The sequence below is a fragment of the Podarcis liolepis genome (assembly GCF_965112155.1).
Source record: "Podarcis liolepis genome assembly, chromosome: 2".
In the NCBI taxonomy this organism is placed as follows: domain Eukaryota; kingdom Metazoa; phylum Chordata; class Lepidosauria; order Squamata; family Lacertidae; genus Podarcis; species Podarcis liolepis.
Window position 1 is genome coordinate 21,963,280 of NC_139555.1, and position 18,434 is coordinate 21,981,713.

The following is an 18,434-nucleotide window of genomic DNA, read 5'->3' on the forward strand; positions in this document are numbered from 1 at the left end:
GAGTTTTTTGAACTGGAGGAAAGGGGGGCTAAATCGGGGGTGGGGTCTGTGCGGGGGAGGAGATTTGATCTTTTATTTAGGCACCTCTTTTGCATGCTCTTTCAGTTCCCAACAGTTACTCTCCGGAGTGGGTGGAGCTGATAGATGGGATGGTTCTTTTGCAAACCAGTCCCGTCTATATGCGGTGGTGGGAACCCTGCTCTGGACTGGTAAGTTATATCGACCAAGCGGCTTATGTACTTTTCTTTTCCGGTGATGTGGAATAGAAATCCGGACTCCCTTTATGCTCAGCGTTAAAGCTCCGAGAGCGGTTGTCTCGCGCGTCCGCCCAGCCCCTCCAAAGTCAATATAGTTTTTTGTTTGTGTCTGCGTGCGCGCTTCAAAAATAATGTTTTTTGGGGAAATGTTCTGCATCGTTTCAGAAGGTCTTTGCCAACTTGGAAAGTTGGCTGGAATTCAGATCAGGGTGGCTGGAGGGAGGTGACTGGTCCCTGAACGAGATTTAAGATGGGTAAAGGGGGGGAGGCAGACCAGCAACAGTTCTCTCCTCCCAGTGTCCGGATTATTCTGAGTCCTTCTGAGCTTCCGTAGAATTCATTCCTCAATTTAATATCTGGGAAGCTTTTACCAACGAGTTCAGAAAAGAAAAGAACGAGGGCCAAGCAGTGTGAGCCTCCTCCTACCACTGTCCGGGATTTGATTGCTATTTTTTTATTTTTTTATGACTCTCTCCAACACTTCTTCAGCAATCCGCAGAACTTTGTTGCGAGCCCTAAATTTTAGGGATTGCTTGCTAAGCCTTCCACCCACCTCCCAGATTCCCAGCTGTGTCCTTTCTTCCCTCCCTCTGAGCTCAAGCAAGCTAATGGTATTCTAAACTGATTCTTGTTCTCTGATCCCAAAGGGAATATTTCCGTTAAACTCAGCACCGTTTTCCTGTCTGGGAGTCAAGCCATGGCTGGGGCGGTTTGGGGGGGGGCACACAGGGAGGAGCCAGCAGCACCTCTGTAGCCAATATTGTATATACACATGCAAATAGCCAGGATTTCGGGAACCACTGGTTCAGCTGCCGTCCTCAACATGGCAAACGTGCATGAGTGAAATATTGTGTGTGAAAATGCTGTGTGTGTGTGTGTGTGTGTGTGTGTGTGTGTATGATGGGAGCAAATATATTCAGGGAGTTTGACTAAGTTTTGATCTGAACCAGGGCTCAGCCCTGAAACTGGGGCAAGGTCATCATATTATACATGCAGTAAAGAAAAAATGCTTCTGCATATTTGCAGAGTGTTTCCCCCTTTAAGTACCCTCCGCTCACCCAAATTAATGCCGCCTTCCCTCGCGTCCCCTTAAAGGAGAGATAGGCTATAGCTTCCAGCAGATGAGCTCTGACACCCTTTCTGGCACTCATCCTGAAAGTTCAAAAACAAGGCTGCCGCCTATATGTACTTTCCTGGAAATAACTCTTCTCTATAGATGTCTCTAGCATTGTGCTGCTTCTTCTAATTTTCTTGCAGGAGAAGAGTTCTCACTTAATAACTGGCACAAGAGTTTCATGCAATTTCCTATGTGAAGTCATTTTGTACCATGTATAACCAAACACCATGCGTACCACCCCTCTGTCAATCGTCGTTTCCCCGTCCTCACAAATAGATAGGCGTCTGTTTATGATAATCACACCTGGCTCTCCCCGTGGGTTTGGTGTTGTTTTTCTGCAACGAAATGTGTATGACTCAAAGGTACTGTCCTTTGAATTGCATTAAGTTCTCTGCTTTAGCCATCCTGTCACATTTAGGATGATTTTAAAAAAGTGGAATTTTAAAATCACTTCAATGCACATTAGTGACTGAGAATACTGATAGGAGTGGCGAGAATGATAGAATAATGGAATCAAATGTAAGCTTTGGTTGATGGTATAACAGAATTGCAACCTACAATTAATTACTCATGGCTAGCTGAGTCTGCTTCATCACCTTGCGCAGGTGAGAGGCATTCTTTGTGAATACATCTCCTGCTTTCTTATGTAACTGTGATCCCTTCCTCTCACGACTACCTTGTAATATTTCATTGCCCTGTTGTAAGAACTGGACTAGACTAAAGACCCTTCAAGTGGAGTCTTACGTTCTTACAGGTTTTAGGTTTGTTGAATTTGTGTACAGTGGTACCTTGGGTTACAGACGCTTCAGGTTACAGACTCCGCTAACCCAGAAATAGTACCTCAGGTTAAGAACTTTGCTTCAGGATAAGAACAGAAATCACGCAGCAGTGGCAGCAGGAGGCCCCATTAGCTAAAGTAGTGCTTCAGGTTAAGAACAGCTTCAGGTTAAGAACAGACCTCTGGAACGAATTAAGTACTTAACCTGAGGTACCACTGTATTGCTTTCCACAAAGTCCCCAAGTGATTCATGAGAATAAAATGCACTAATAAAAACAGGTAAACGTATTGAAACATAACATAAAAACATCCAATCATTAGTGCTGCTGAGAAAACAGCAACGTATTCGCTTGGAGCTAAAACAAAGACAAAGTTGGTGTGCGGTGGACCTCCTTGGAGAGAGCATTCTATAGATGGGGAGGCTACTGCAGAAACACCATTCTCTCGTTCCCATCATCTGGACCTTCCTTGGAGGTGGCATACAGAGAAGGGCCTCAGATGACCATTCTGGGATCTGGGCAGGTTCTTATGAGGAAAGCTGAACCTTTATGTACAGGAGTCCTGAACCATATAAAGAAGTGGTCAACCAGATGTCTATTTGAAGCCCACAATCAGGGCAACAGCAATCTTCCCATTTGTGATTTTCAGCAACAAGCAAAGAGAATGAAAGTCCCTCTGGTTGCTCAACCAGATGCCTATAGGAAGCCCAGGGGGCAACAGCACTTTCTGGTTGCTATTCTCCTGGCACTCGGAAGCACCCTGCAGATGTTGCAGACCGCCATTATGAGCAGTAGCCACTTACCCTCCATGAATTTGTCTAATTCTCATTTAGAGCTGCCCAAGCATCTTTCTTCAAGGTCCTGGGTACATATGACAGAATTAGGGACAACATTTGAGGGGCATCACTGTGCAGCTCAGTGTCTGGCTGTCCTGTGCTCCCCACCCAAAGGTCTGCACCCAGGATAAATGTTCCGTTTGTCTCCTGCATTGACTTTGGGAGAAAGCGCCCCCCCCCCGAGCCCCCATCATTCCTGCTGGCCATCTGTCTCCTTGCCATCTTTACTGGTTATTTTAGAGGCCACTCCATCAAAGTATTACACAAAGGGAACAGTGGCTGGATGTAGGCAAAGTTGCCAGCTTTTAACTGTAGAACACAACACTCCACAGAAATCAGGAAATTTGTTGTCATGTTCTCAGGGAGACTGGGATGCTCTGACTGATGGGGCATTTCTTGGAAAAAGGGGGCACTTGGCAACCCTACTGACAGGGAAGTCTTGGGGCCTGTCTAGATTTCCTTGCCTTTCACCCAGGGCCTGTATGAAAAATGATGGATACCTTCTCCCTTGAAGCTGGGAAAAGAGCCCAGAAGTTCTGGCACCTAGTTCTATCTCTTGCTCCAATTCACTAGGCTTCCCCTTCCCCTTCAGAGCTGGGGATAGGACCTAGAAGCCATGGCTGGTGACCAAGTTTAATAGTTGTTGAATTTAGATGTAATTGTTGACTTCCACCTCTTTGTGTCTCTTGACAGCCCCCAAACTACCCCCTTTCATCTCTCCCTGGTGCAAGGGGAAGGGGTTGAAAGTTGTATGCGCAAGCTTTGGCTTGGATTGTATGTGACGGATGCCAGATTGGGGGAGAGAGGGGAGGAATAATCCGTTGCCAATTCCATCTGGGTGTTTTGGGGGGTGGGAATGGAGATTAGTTATGTTTTCCACCACTTGGGTCATGTGAACAGCTTAACCCTTGGGGAGCGGGAAAGGGGGATAGGAAATGAGGTGGGCAGGGCCTAGTGGACATCATAAGAAGAGCCTACTGGATCAGGCCAATGGCCTATCTAGTCCAGCATCCGGTTCTCACCGTGGCCAGCCAGATACCTGTGGGAAACTCACGGGCAGGATTTGAGCAAAGGAGCCCTCGGCCCACGTGTGATTTCCATCAACTGGTATTCAGAGACATACAGTGGTACCTCGGGTTAAGTATTTAATTCGTTCCGGAGGTCCGTACTTAACCTGAAACTGTTCTTAACCTGAAGCACCACTTTAGCTAATGGGGCCTCCTGCTGCTGCTGCGCTGCCGGAGCACGGTTTCTGTTCTCATCCTGAAGCAAAGTTCTTAACCTGAAGGACTATTTCTGGGTTAGCGGAGTCTGTAACTTGAACCGTATGTAACCTGAAGCGTATGTAACCCGAGGTACCACTGTACAGTGGTACCTCAGGTTAAGTACTTAATTTGTTCCAGAGGTCTGTTCTTAACCTGAAGCACCACTTTAGCTAAGGGGGCCTCCTGCTGCCGCCATGCCGCTGGAGCACGATTTCTGTTCTCATCCTGAAGCAAAGTTCTTAACCCGAGGTACTATTTCTGGGTTAGCGGAGTCTGTAACCTGAAGCATATGTAAACCGAGGTACCACTGTACTGCCTTTGACAGTGTAGGGAAACCCTCCGCAGAGCCAGTGTGGTGTAGTGGTTAAGAGCGGTGGTCTCGTTATCTGGGGAACCGGGTTCGCGTCTCCGCTCCTCCACATGCAGCTGCTGGGTGACCTTGGGCCAGTCACACTTCTTTGAAGTCTCTCAGCCCCACTCACCTCACAGAGTGTTTGTTGTGGGGAAGGAAGGGAAAGGAGAATGTTAGCCGCTTTGAGACTCCTTAGGGTAGTGATAAAGCGGGATATCAAATCCAAACTCCTCTTCTTCTTTTTCTTCAGCTCTTGCCAACTTTTCACTCTTAATCACTTTAAAGGCTTTTCTGACATCTTGTTTATTTCAAGCACCAACAGAACAAGAGTTTGGACTTGATATCCTGTCTTTCACTCCCTTTAAGGAGTCTCAAAGCAGCTAACAATCAGCCTGGTCCCATCCCAATACAAGTAGAGCCTATTTCTTTTGGCTTCCAGGACCTCACAACTACATTTCCCCATGTCACTGGTGCCAATTTGACAAATGACTGCGGACTACTGCACTATGTGGGTGATGGGCAACATCCACAACCTTCACATCAGGCAATAGGGCTGGGCGATAAAATAATAATAATAATAATAATAATAATAATAATAATAATAATAATAATAATAATAATAATACATTTTATTTATACCCCGCCCTCCCTGGCCAGAGCTGGGCTCAGGGCGGCTATCACCAGTAAAATTACAGTAAAAACATAATGGGGGGGGAACCAATTTAAAATACAGGTTAAAATGCAATTTAAAATGCAGCCTCATTTTAAAAGTAGCCCATAGATCAAAACCATAAGGGGAGGGAAACATGAGGGTCAGACTGAGTCTAAACCAAAGGCCAGGCAGAACAGCTCTGTCTTGCAGGCCCTGCGGAAAGATGTCAAGTCCCTCAGGGCCCTAGTCTCTTGTGACAGAGCGTCCCACCAAGTTGGGGCCAGTACTGAAAAGACCCTGGCCCTAGTTGAGACCAATCTAACCACCTTGCGACTTGGGACCTCCAAAATGTTTTCATTTGTGGACCTTAAGGTCCTCCGTGGGGCATACCAAGAAAGGCAGTCCCTTAGGTACGTGGGTCCTATATCGTCCAGTACTGGTTTGATGTCCATATCACAATATTGGTTTCATAATTTTTGACCTGGTAATATATCATGAATCATGATGTGTGTGTGCACGCTAAAATCACAGTGTGGGAAAACCGTGAAGTCGGCCAATGCCCCTTCATAGCTTCATCCTTGTTTCATACATTGTAGTATATCAGTATATTGCAATGTTTAGCTGGTGATAAATCACGAAGCTGAAAACCAGGTATCGCCCAGCCCTACCAGGCAGGCAATTTACTCTACAGTCTGTATGCCCATCACACACCTATTTATGTTCGTAATGACTACCAGGATCCCTCCACCCACTGGAGAAGTACGCTCAACACAAGAAAGCTCCTTTTTCTCTCTCTTTACCATAAGTAATCATATACACTTAAATCTATGTCTCAGTCCCCTTACCTGTCTTCCCCCTAAACTGAGAAGCTTAAGTATTGCTTTCCCCCTTGATTGCTTTGATTTCCTTTTTCTGCACCTTTTCTAGCTCTAGGGACGAGACACTGGGGAACTATTGATCAGTTTCACTCCTGGTTCAGAGCCAGTAACTTAGATTTATTCAATAAGCAAACATGTGGCACTGTGGGTTACACCACAGAGCCTAGGACTTGCCGATCAGAAGGTTGGCGGTTCGAATCCCCGTGACGGGGTGAGCTCCCGTTGCTCGGTCCCTGCTTTTGCCAACCTAGCAGTTCAAAAGCACATCAAAGTGCAAGTAGATAAATAGGTACTGCTCCGACGAGAAGGTAAACGGCGTTTCCCTGTGCTGCTCTGGTTTGCCAGAAGTGGCTTGGTCATGCTGGCCACATGACCCAGAAGCTGTACGCCAGCTCCCTCGGCCAATAGAGCGAGATGAGCGCTGCAACCCCAGAGTCAGCCACGACTGGACCTAATGGTCAGGGGTCCCTTTAACATTTATGGTTATGTGTAGTAGGATTACCCTGTTCTTGAGGTTTGGGCTGAGGAGTGCTGGGAGGGACAGCAGAAATCTCTCTTCCTCCACCTCCCAAAATAAATTTCTTTAGTGACAGAGGTGCAGTCACAAATGTCATATTATAATCCTAATTTGTATCCCTGAGGAATATTTCTACCTATACGTACTGGGCAGTTGGCATCTTACGCATTATGTTTCCTTACACATTTTAGCATCATTTTGATGTCCTAGTGTGTTCCCTTGTTATGCTGTGCTCTTCTTTCCTGAATCGCATAACTGCCCCTAAACAAAAATACTTGGTGAGGTTTGTGGCTCCGTTTCAGCTGTGCCACCACAGCTCTTTCCCCCCACGCTCTCATCGGACATTCCTTGCACTGCTCTCCTCCTCCAGCCACATCTCTCAATCTTCCCCCAGGCAATCCTAAAGGATTTAGATCTCTGATGGCCCCTGCTGTGCTTCTGGAGGAAGAGGAGTTGGTTGGTTATAGGTTTTTCTAAAATTCTCAAGTCAGGGGCATTTGGCACTCTTCAAGCTGAGAGTAAACCTCTCTCCCTCTCTGCAGGCTGCCAATCCTGCTTGGATGGCTCTTGAAAGCTGAGCTGCATCCCGCTGACCAGCATGGACCCGACTCCGCTGCTTCCAGTTACTCCTGACCCCAGGGGCTTTAATGAGGGGGCAACAGAGCCCAGCGATCCTGCCTCCGATCCCTGCGCCCTCCTTTCCGAAAGGCACTATGAGGTGATTCCCTGTGTGATCTGTGGCCTCTGCTGCGTTTTCGGAGTTGTCTACTGCTGCTTCGGTGAGTAGAAAGGGGAAAGAGACAGTTCTGTCTCTGATTCCATCTCAAACTTCACTTCTCTTTCCTTTTTCCTCTGTTCCCAATGGGTTGTTTACATGCACTAGGGATAGTGGTTGGCGCCATGGCCGGATTTAGGTTTATGAGGCCCTAAGCCAGGGGTCAGCAACTTTTTTCAGCTGTGGGCTGGTCCACCGTCCCTCAGACCATGTGGTGAGCCGGACTATTTTTTTTTTTTGGTGGGGGGGGGGGAAATGAATGAATTCCTATGCCCCACAAATAACCCAGAGATGCATTTTAAATAAAAGAACACATTCTACTCATGTAAAAACACCAGGCAGGCCCCACAAATAACCCAGGGATGCATTTTAAATAAAAGAACACATTCTACTTACCGTATTTTTCGCCCTATAGGACGCACTTTTTCCCCTCCAAAAATGAAGGGGAAATCTGGGTGCGTCCTATGGGGCGAATGCAGGCTTTCGCTGAAGCCTGGAGAGCGAGAGGGGTCGGTGCGCACCAACCCCTCTCGCTCTCCAGGCTTCAGGAAGCTCTGCGCAACCCTCGGGAGACCGGCTCCGGGGGTTGCGCAGAGCTGCCTGCAGTCCCCGGCTCAGCACAGCTCTGCGCGGCCATCGGGAGCGGGGCGCTAAGTCCCGCCCTGCTCCAGATGGCGGCGCAGAGCTGCCTGCCATCCTGGGATCAGCGCAGCTCTGCGCGGCCACCGGGAGCGGGGCGCGAAGTCCCGCCCCGCTCCGGATGGCGGCGCAGAGCTGCCTGCAGTCCCAGGATCAGCGCACTTCTCCCCATCGCCAGCCCCACAAGCTCGGGGGACAGCGGGGAGGCAGAGCGTGCCTTCCCACTGTTCCCCGACCTGGTTCTTCCAGCCCTGCACCTGGGGGGGAAATAAATTTTTTTCCCTATATTTCCCCCCCAAAAAAGCTAGGTGCGTCCTATGGGCCGGAGCGTCCTATGGGGCGCAAAATACGGTATGTAAAAACCCACTGATTCCCAGACCGTCCGTGGGCTGGATTGAGAAGGCGATTGGGCCGGATCCAGCCCATGGGCCTTAGGTTGCCTACCCCTGCCCTAAGCTACTGAAGGTAATGGGGCCCTTTCTATGTCCAGCTATCCTTTGTCAACAACAAATTGTTGCTGTTTTTTGTGTTGAATGTATGCTATATATGCCCATTACTTAATCATAGGAGCCTACACAACAACACTGTTGCTGTATGTATGTTTTATTTTATTCTGCCAAGAGAGCAGGAAAACTCTAGGATGTTTCATTGAACATAATCGTGGTTCTAGGAAATATACCTGAAACACTGAAAAATTGTCGCATTTTCCCATTAAGTGAACTGAGTAATTAAGAATATAAGTCACAACTGGAGACAAAATATTTGGGGTCTTCCGATCTGGGGTAGGTTAGCCAGCCTGAACTTTGCAAGGGAGATAGAAAGCAGAGTCTATTGTGGAAGGTTGGTGGCTTATAAATGATGACTTATTTGGAACCTAACTCTGGAGGCTGAACAAAACCATGTATTAAGAGTCTTAAATGATCCTGTCACATGTACTGACTGACTTGGGCATTTTAGCCTTCAAAGAGTGAGGAACGACGGGGAGGGAGAGAAGAGGGTGATAATTTTTCATTGCCATTTTCATTTTTTAATGCTGGGGGAATCAGAGTTGTGTTTTCTTTAAAAAGTCAGAAATTCCACCTCTTCTTCCCTGCCACCCTGCAAAAATTCCAACAACCTCTCAGCCCATGTTTTGAATTACATGAAATAGCCAAGCTAATAAGAACTGTGTGTCCTCCATACTTGACCTATTTCAAAAAGCAACAAGTAACAAGTTGTCCTCCAGTAATTGTGATAACAGTGAGTCTGCGTCATAAAACTTTTCTTTCTTGATGTTTACAGAAGGACTATTTCCCTACATCCCCCCCAAAAAACAACAACAAGGTAGCTTTTCTTGCCATGTTTTCAGTTTTAAGAGATTCTAGCTTAACCATAATGAGAATTTAGATGTAACCTTTTTTCAGTAGCCCCTGTCTTGGAATAGCCTATTAACGAAATATACCCTCCCTGTTTTTAAAGATTTCCTCTGCTAAACTTGGTGTGTGCAGAAGCCCCCAGATTCTGTCTAGGACATCTTCCTTTAAAAAATATATTTAAAAAATTAATATTCAGGTTTATACATTTCACTGATTTTACAATCATTTTGACATTTCAAAACTCGACTTCCTTCCCCCGCTTTCTGCGGTTCCTTAAATTTATTTTTAATATCTTCTGCATATCCAACTTAACTTAATTTGCTCACTTATTCATCTTCTTTAAATATATACTCTTATGAAACTGCAGGTTATTATAATAGTCCTGCCAATGCTTTTATTTGTTTACAGTTTATCTGTAAATATTCAACAAACCATTTCCATTCTTTTATAAAAAGTTTGCTATCTTGATTTCTTATTCTTCCGATAAGTTTCGCCATTTCAGCATATTCCATAAGTTTTTGTATCCATTTTTCCTTTGCTGGGACTTCTGCTTCTTTCTATTTTGGGGCGAGTAACATTCTTGCTGCTGTAGTAATGTACATGAATAAGTTTCTATACAGTTCTGTCCCTATAATTCCCAAAAGAAAAGCTTCTGGTTGTTGTTTTTAAGCAAACGTTATTTTAAACATGCTTTTCATTCCATTATATATCATTTCCCAGCAAGCCTTAACCCAGGCATGTCCAAAGTCTATTTCGGGGCCTAATCTGGCCCGCCAATCGATTTAATCCGGCCCCTGTGGCAGTATACGTCCTGGGGTAAAATCCTTTAAAAAAGCACAACAACTTTGGGGTAAAATAACGGATGTTCACTTCATCAAATCTGGCACTCTTTGAAAAAGTTTGGGCACCCCTGCCTTAACCTGACTACAGGACCACAACTGTGACTTCAAAGAAGAATAGGAACCTTTTTCAATCTATTTAAAAAGACAACAAAATGAACTGGACTCCTTGCCAGGTTTTGAATAAACATACACAAATTAGTTGGGTTAATATGATGGATAGATAATACAAGGATGTATACAATTTTATAATATGCAGAAAACAATAGGAGATGAGAAATCAGAGGAGCTGAGGGAAGTCCTGAGGGGGCAGGGAGGGAGGATTTGTTGGTGAGGTGGGAGGGGGGAAAAGGGAGGGGGGAAAACAATGAAGATGATTTGTATTGTTGATTTGCTATGGCCTCGGTCCAGTATACCTGAAGGAGCGTTTCCACCTCCATCGTTCTGCCCGGATACTGAGGTCCAGCGCCGAGTGCCTTCTGGCGGTTCCCTCGCTGCGAGAAACCAAGTTACAGGGAACCAGGCAGAGGGCCTCCTCGGTAGTGGCATCCGCCCTGTGGAACGCCCTCCCACCAGATGTCAAAGAGAAAATTAACTACCAAACTTTTAGAAGACATCTAAAGGCAGCCTTGTTTAGGGAAGCTTTTCATGTTTAATAGGTTATTGTATTTTAGTGTTTTGTTGGAAGCCGCCCAGAGTGGCTGGGGAAACCCAGCCAGATGGGCGGGGTATAAATAATAAATATTATTGTTGTTGTTGTTTATTATTATTTTTATTATATTTTGAATTTGTTAATATTTTTTTTAGAAAAAAATCAAACAACCTTACTACAGGACCACCACTTATGATAAAAAGAACCTTCTTTCTCCCCCCCCCCCGCTAAACTTGGCCCTCTTTCTGTTGCCAGGCTACCGCTGTTTCAAAGCCATCATGTTCCTCTCTGGCCTGCTCTTTGGCTCGGCCGTCATCTTCCTGCTTTGCTACAAAGAGCGCATCTTGGACACGCAGTTGAGCCTGGAAGTCAGCGCGGGGATTGCCCTGGGCATCGGCGTCCTCTGCGGCTTAGTCACGATGCTGGTGCACTCGGTTGGCTTGTTCCTGACGGGGCTCCTCCTCGGCTTGCTCCTGGCGACGGCTGGACTGGTGGCCACGGAGCCTCTGTGCCAGCTGCCTAGCGCCTGGGTCCCCGCCGGCTCGCTGCTGGGATCAGCCCTACTGGGTGCCGTCTTGGCCTTGCGCTGGCAGAAGGCCCTGACGGTGGTCTCCACGGCGGTGTTTGGGGGCGCCGTGCTGACCCTCTGCTTGGACTACGCTGTGGAGAACTTGGCGCTGGGCCACCACGTGTACGACCGCCTCCGCCTGGCTCCCCCTTCCCCGCTGTGCTGGTGTGGCTGGGCTGTGCTGGCCACATGGCCCGTCCTGGCCTTGATGGGAATGCTGCTGCAGTGGAGAGTGACCGCAGAGGGCTTCTCTCACACAGATGGTGAGTGGATGGCTTTAGGACCATGCCGACGGAGGGGAGAAGGTCCAGTTGTACTGGGCAGGGGGCATTCGTGGCAACCTGCCTGGGACCCCACCCCCTCAAAAATTATAGTGTACAGTGGTACCTCGGGTTACATACGCTTCAGGTTACAGACTCCGCTAACCCAGAAATAGTACCTCGGCTTAAGAACTTTGCTTCAGGATGAGAACAGAAATCGTGCAGCGGTGGCAGCAGGAAGCCCCATTAGCTAAAGTGATGCTTCAGGTTAAGAACAGTTTCAGGTTAAGAACAAACCTCCGGAATGAATTAAGTTCTTAACCCGAGGTACCACTGTATTTACTTTTATTTTTAGGTTTTTAGGCTTGATGTTACGTTATTAATATAGGAGATAGCAAAGTGGGTGAAAAGAGAAACATACCAGAAGCGGAAGTTGGGGGAAGCCCTGGAGGGGAGGGAGGGAGGAATATATAATATATGTTAAGAAATTGAGATGTATGTAATGAATGAAAAAGAAAAATGAATAAAATAAAATCTGGAGGCGGGCCTGTACCTGCCTACCTCCTGCCCGACGAAATGTGGCCCATTTTTGTAAGAGACTTTAGTAGCAGACAGTGTGCAAGATTTGCCAGGCAGATTTTGCACCCGACCAAGTGAAGATGTTTGGGTGCCAAGATGGTGCCTGACATCTCCACCTTCTGAGTATCATTGGCTCTGGACTAGTTTCACACACTTAACGCCCCATCCTGTGGAATTCTCTCAGTTATATTTTTATCTGCGCAATCAGAATAAATTTCTGGAACCAAAATGCTTTTTCTGTGCGGCCTCAGCAGGAGCAGTCGCGACAAAGGAAAAAGAGGTTGTATACATGTGGACTGTCCCTGGATCAAGTGACTTCTCTCCTTTAAGTTCTCAAAGGTTATTAACCTAGCTCAAGGTTGTCATCTGAACTAGCCAGATATTTAACCGGGAATCAATAATAATAATAATAATAATAATAATAATAATAATAATAATAATAATAAATTTAATGTATACCCTGCCCTCCCCTGTCAAGACCAGGCTCAGGGCGGCTAACACCAAATATAAAACAATTGATTGAAATACAACTTAAAAACAAGATTAAAATACAACATTAAAATGCAGCCTCATTTCAGCAGAAACTCAAAAACTTTTTTGGGGAGGAAAACGTCAAGTCTTCACCAAGGCTAACTATCCAGACTGGTCCTACGTGGGGCAGAAAAAAGCCAGGGAAGTCCCCAAGTAGGAGTTCTGTCACAGAAGGAAAAAAGAAAGAGGGGGGAAGGGATCAAGTTAATTCCAAGCCAAAAGCCACTCGGAACAACTCTGTCTTACAGGCCCTGCGGAAAGAAATCAGATCCTGCAGGGCCCTGGTCTCATGAGAGAGAGCGTTCCACCAGGCCGGAGCCAATGTTGAAAAGGCCCTGGCTCTGGTTGAGGCTAATCTGACCTCACAGTCAGTCCATCATTTGAAAAGAAAAAAAGAATTTAGAGCCGTCTTGCCCCAAAATGGCAACTAGACATTCTGTTTTGGTGACTGTAACCTTGGTTTAAGGAGCTATTTGGCACCTAGAGTTTCTGACGCTGGTAGTGGAGGGAAAGTTGATGGGCAGCAGAGTGCCAACAGTCATAGAGAGACAGGGAGGTGTGCTGCACAGTTAATCACTTTTTCTTCTGTCCTTCCTTGTCCCCAAAGGCCTCGTGCAAATCATTTCTCAGTCGTATGACACGGAGTGTTGAGAGTGTCAAACAAGGACTAGGGAGACCCAGTTTAAATCCCCAATTGGCCCAGAAAGCTCACTGGGTGATCTTGGGCCAGTCACTTTCTCTTGGCCTGAGGACCGTAATTGCAGTAAGATTGGGGTTGGGGAAGAGGATGAGAGCCAAGAACAGCCCTCTGAGCTACATGGATGAAGGGTCTGGTAAAAAGTAGTAAATTAATAAAGACTACTACTAAATAGATGCAGGTGGCGCTGTGGGTTAAACCACAGAGCCTAGGACTTGCCGATCAGAAGGTTGGCGGTTCGAATCCCTGCGACGGGGTGACCTCCCGTTGCTTGGTCCCTGCTCCTGCCAACCTAGCAGTTCGAAAACACGAAGTTCAAGTAGATAAATAGGTACCGCTCCGGTGGGAAGGTAAACAGCGTTTCTGTGTGCTGCTCTGGTTCGCCAGAAGCGGCTTAGTCATGCTGACCACATGACCCGGAAGCTGTACGCCGGCTCCCTCGGCCAGTAAAGCGAGATGTGCGCCGCAACCCCAGAGTCAGTCATGACTGGACCTAATGGTCAGGGGTCCCTTTACCATTTACACACACATACACACAGTCATAGGAAAAAGTGCACCCCTCTTTGAATTCTGTGGTTTTACATATCTGGACATGGTGTAATATGTCATGTGTTGTTGTTCATCTGAGGTTGTATTTACCTAATTTTAAGATCTGCTAAGGAACAAATGTGGGACAAGGAACAAATGCAGGAAGGTAAATGGAGTTTCTGTGTGCTGCTCTGGTTCGCCAGAAGCGGCTTAGTCATGCTGGCCACATGACCCGAAAGCTGTACGCTGGCTCCCTCGGCCAATAAAGTGAGATGAGTGCCGCAACCCCAGAGTCGGCCACGACTGGACCTAATGGTCCGGGGTCCCCTTTACCCCTTAAGGAACAAATGATTGTCTTTATATGTAAAACCACAGAATTCAAAGAGGGTGTTCAATGGTACCTCGGGTTAAGAACTTAATTCGTTCTAGAGGTCTGTTCTTAATCTGAAACTGTTCTTAACCTGAAGCACCACTTTAGCTAATGGGGCCTCCCGCTGCCACTGCGCCACCGCTGCTCGATTTCTGTTCTCATCCTGAAGCAAATTTCTTAACCCGAGGTAATATTTATGGGTTAGCGGAGTCTGTAACCTGAAGCGTATGTAACCTGAGGTACCGCTGTACTTTCTTTTCCCCATGACTGTATATATATAGAGAGAGAGAGAGAGAGAGAGAGAGAAATACACATACGTATAAATTTGTATTTATAAACTAGCCTTCTTAGGAGTAGTCTCCCTCTGCTTTCTCACACCTCTTCTCTTGCCCAGTGGTCCTGAATCGGCGCCAGAAGCAGCTGCAGCTCTTACGGATCCGGCAGCGCGAAGCCAAGAAGAGGCAGAGCCAGCTTCCTCAGGATGGTTCGTACCGGCATAAGCCCAGCACTGTCAAGCGCTGTGCAGGAGATGTCCTTGCACCGGTGAGTGGCTGAAAGAGTTCCTGTCACAAATGTTCACAATCTTAACTCTTGGCCCCCGTTTGCAACATGCAGTGTCAAACCCATGATCTCAGCTGTGTCGTCACCTTCAGAATGCCCCTTTGGCCTTTTCCTGGCATCTTCTCAATCCTCTGGAGCAGGCGTGGGGGCACTTTTTCGCCATCTAGCTGTTCCTCAATTCCCCAACAAGCGTGGCTAATGGCCGGCAGGGATGATGAGAACTGAAAAGGTTCCCCATTAGGGTGGTTCATGAAAAACTTTTTTTAAAAAAATGCCGGCTCCAAAGGTCTTATCTCACTACACTAGGGATTATATAGCTATATCTGAAATTTCATGCATATGAGTTAATATCTTGACCCTGCTCCACAAAAATAGCTGTTTACTTGGCCGTTTTCCTATGTCGTGAAGGCTGAAATTTCAATATTAACTGATATGCATAAAATTACAGATATAGCTACATAAGACCTTTGGAGCAGGCATTTTAAAAAAAAAAAATGTTTTTTTTACGAACCACCCAATGCCCCATGCCTACTCTGCAGCCAGCCAATGGGAGTGTGGACCATCACTCCTTTGCACATATCTCCTGTGTCCCTTCCCCCTTTACATAATTGGTGGCATAGCATGGGTTGCCAGGGCCCGGGGCCGCACGAGATGGGAGAGAGGGAAACACATGAACGGTCAACTGCCTAACCGTGTCTGCATCACCCAGGAGATCGCAGCCACAGAGAAAAGAGATGTTCTGTTGTCCGGAGAGGTTGGTTCCTGGTTCGCATGGCGAAGCCGGTTCAGTGGAGCCCAGCGACAGAAGCGTACAGCTGTATTGAGGCAGCACTTGGTGTCAAAATTTTTCGCCCCTAATAATTTTGCAACCGCCCCTGTGGCCCTGCCCCACGCTACGCCACTGTTTATAACTGAGCGTAAGGCAGGTTCTTTGTCAATGTGGATTGGCTCCTAATGGAGGTGTGTGGGGAGGGGTTAATATGTCGTTCCCCTTTCCCAGTTCACGCACTCACATTCCATTCTTTTTCTCCACCCCAAAGAGTTATATTCAGAGCCTGCGCGACCGCCAGCAACTGGGAACTGGTACTTCGCTGAGCAACCTGAGTGCCAGTGCTCACACCGCTGTGGATCTGGATTACGACTCTGGCTCAACTGTTCCCCTCACCACGCCCCGTGGCTGCCTCTGAAGGAAACGGTTTCTACTTCCGCCTGTGCCTTAAGCAGGGACATAGCACAACTCTGCCCTCACTGGGGGGTTTGAATATTTTTGTCCCGTGCAGTCGCTTGACTGATATGCAAGCACCCTCAGCTAGCCTGCTATATATATATTTTTAAAAATGTTCAAAAGCAGGCAGTTTCCTTTCCCATGAGGGAAACTTGAGGCCAACAATGTGACTGAATCAAAGTAGCAGGAAAGAAGGGATGTTTTTTAATAGAAAAACAACAACCACAACAACACTATTAATTTATTCCCAATTAAGTTAAGTGAAAGAAGCAAGCCATCTTCCTCTGCAGGGTATCTACAGCTGCCTTGCAAGCTATGCTGCAATGAACTGGTTCCCTCTCAAGGTGGCTGTCCTTGACTTTGAAGCTAGTATAGTATCTGTCCTCTGCGGGCTCAGTTAAGCCATAGACATCCCCTCTTTTGGGGGATGAAGGGGTTTATTTGCCCTAGAGGTCTAGGACTAGCAACAGGGTACTTTGATTACCTTTTGGCTTAGATGAACAGCCCTATTTTACCTCGGGGATAAAATAGCTAGGGGGTAACTTGAAATCTTCGCACCACAGGTTGGTGAGGTAAATGGTTCTGATCTATGGTGCTTTTCACAACAATTTGCTTTTTTTTTTTTTTTTTTTTGGTATGTGGGTCAGATGGCAGAATCTTGTGAGTAGAGTCGCCATTCAATTATTTTTTCTCTAGGGCAGTTTGGCTTGCCGATACAACGTGCGTAGGGAACATTTGCACCGTCCAAAGTTATTTGAACTACATCTCCCTTCATAGCAAACATGGTCAATGGCCTATCAAGGGATATGGGGAGTTGTAGTTCAGAAACACCTGAAGGCCCGAAAGTTTACCACACCAGGGTTATATAAGAAGGAAAAATTGTGCTTTTCTCTCCCCAACCCCCATCAAACTCAAAAGTTACCTTCCCAGATCCTGTTCAGTCATTCATAAAACCTTGATTATGTTATGAGAGGAATAGCAGAGTTCGCAAATATGGCCCCACCTTCCCGCTCAAATGGCTATAAGTGTGTAAGGGAAGAATTCCCCTAAAGGGCTCTATTTATCATCCAAAGTGCCTTTTCTCGTCTATACAGAGCCTTACCTGCACTGAAGTGGCTTTCAGTTTAACCTGACTGTGGTGCTTTTTGAAAACACGTAGAGAAGGATTAAAAACCATTCTTTTTTTAAAAAAAGAGAGAAAGAGAAAGATTGAACTCTAAACTGTAGGCTAACCACCCAGGTTTCAATTCCTAAACTATTAATCTGAATTCAGTGAGTACACAGTGGGTTTGAATCCTGGTCAAGAGACCTGTTTTGTTATAGCAGATTGTTTCCTGTGGATATTTGTTGTTGTTACTGTTTTTATAACTTCTGCTTATAATACTTAACACTGATACATTTGTGCTATGCAGTCTGTCTCTATAATCACTTGGGTCACACTATAAAGAGGCTGGAGTTGGGTGAAATGGGGGTGGAGAGAAAATGGGGTGCAACAGCGGGTCGGAGCATAGATGTGTACACACATCAGATCCAGCGGATTGGATCCTTTTGAAACTCTACAATTTTCCCAGGGATTTCTAATCACATCTCTCTCCATCATTGACTGAACTGTAGAAACCACCCATTTTTACAGAGCAGCCTGTAAAACCATGGATCTGAGACATAAAGCCTTTTTTAAAGGGCTTTCCCTCAAAACCATCACAAAATTATTGATTGCCCCCTGTATGCAAAAGAAAGTTGGGGGGCTGGTTCTTACTCCGTTGACATCCACAGTCACACACTGCATTATTTTGACTCTCTTTCTGCCCGGGTCCAAACATTGCTGCTGGGCAGTTGTGTGCATCTGCATGTAATATGATACAAATCTGCCTAGCGGAAATAAAAGGTTCTGGTGTCCTGTTCACAAAAGTTAAAAGCAGACAAGCCGTTACCCGCCTGAGACTTGGGCTGCATTAGAAATAATTTTGCTGTTGCCGAACTTTCTATTCTAATGCCTGATGATCTCATCGAAAGTTAGCTCTTTCCCCTTTCAGAAATGTTTGCCTCAGATGTATTAAACTTAGGTTTACTGCTTCGCTATCACAATTTGAATACAGACTGGAAATTTTATTTTTATATATATATATATATATATATATATATATATATATATATATATATGCAGGTTTTGGTGTCCTCGGGTGTCTTCCCGTGTAAAAGTTGGG

The 18,434-nt window shown here is 46.2% G+C and overlaps 1 protein-coding gene across 1 annotated transcript; it reads left to right on the top strand.

Annotated features, from left to right (window-relative positions):
* On the top strand, positions 1-17,641 carry LOC310700550 (transmembrane protein 198-like). The gene is made up of 5 exons (XM_083490397.1): positions 1-209; positions 7,194-7,430; positions 11,167-11,742; positions 14,839-14,987; positions 16,046-17,641. Exons 2-5 carry the CDS (start codon positions 7,250-7,252, stop codon positions 16,190-16,192), a joined length of 1,053 nt encoding a protein of 350 aa, XP_083346523.1. The 5' UTR covers positions 1-209; positions 7,194-7,249; the 3' UTR covers positions 16,193-17,641.
* Positions 17,642-18,434: the final 793 nt, after the last annotated feature.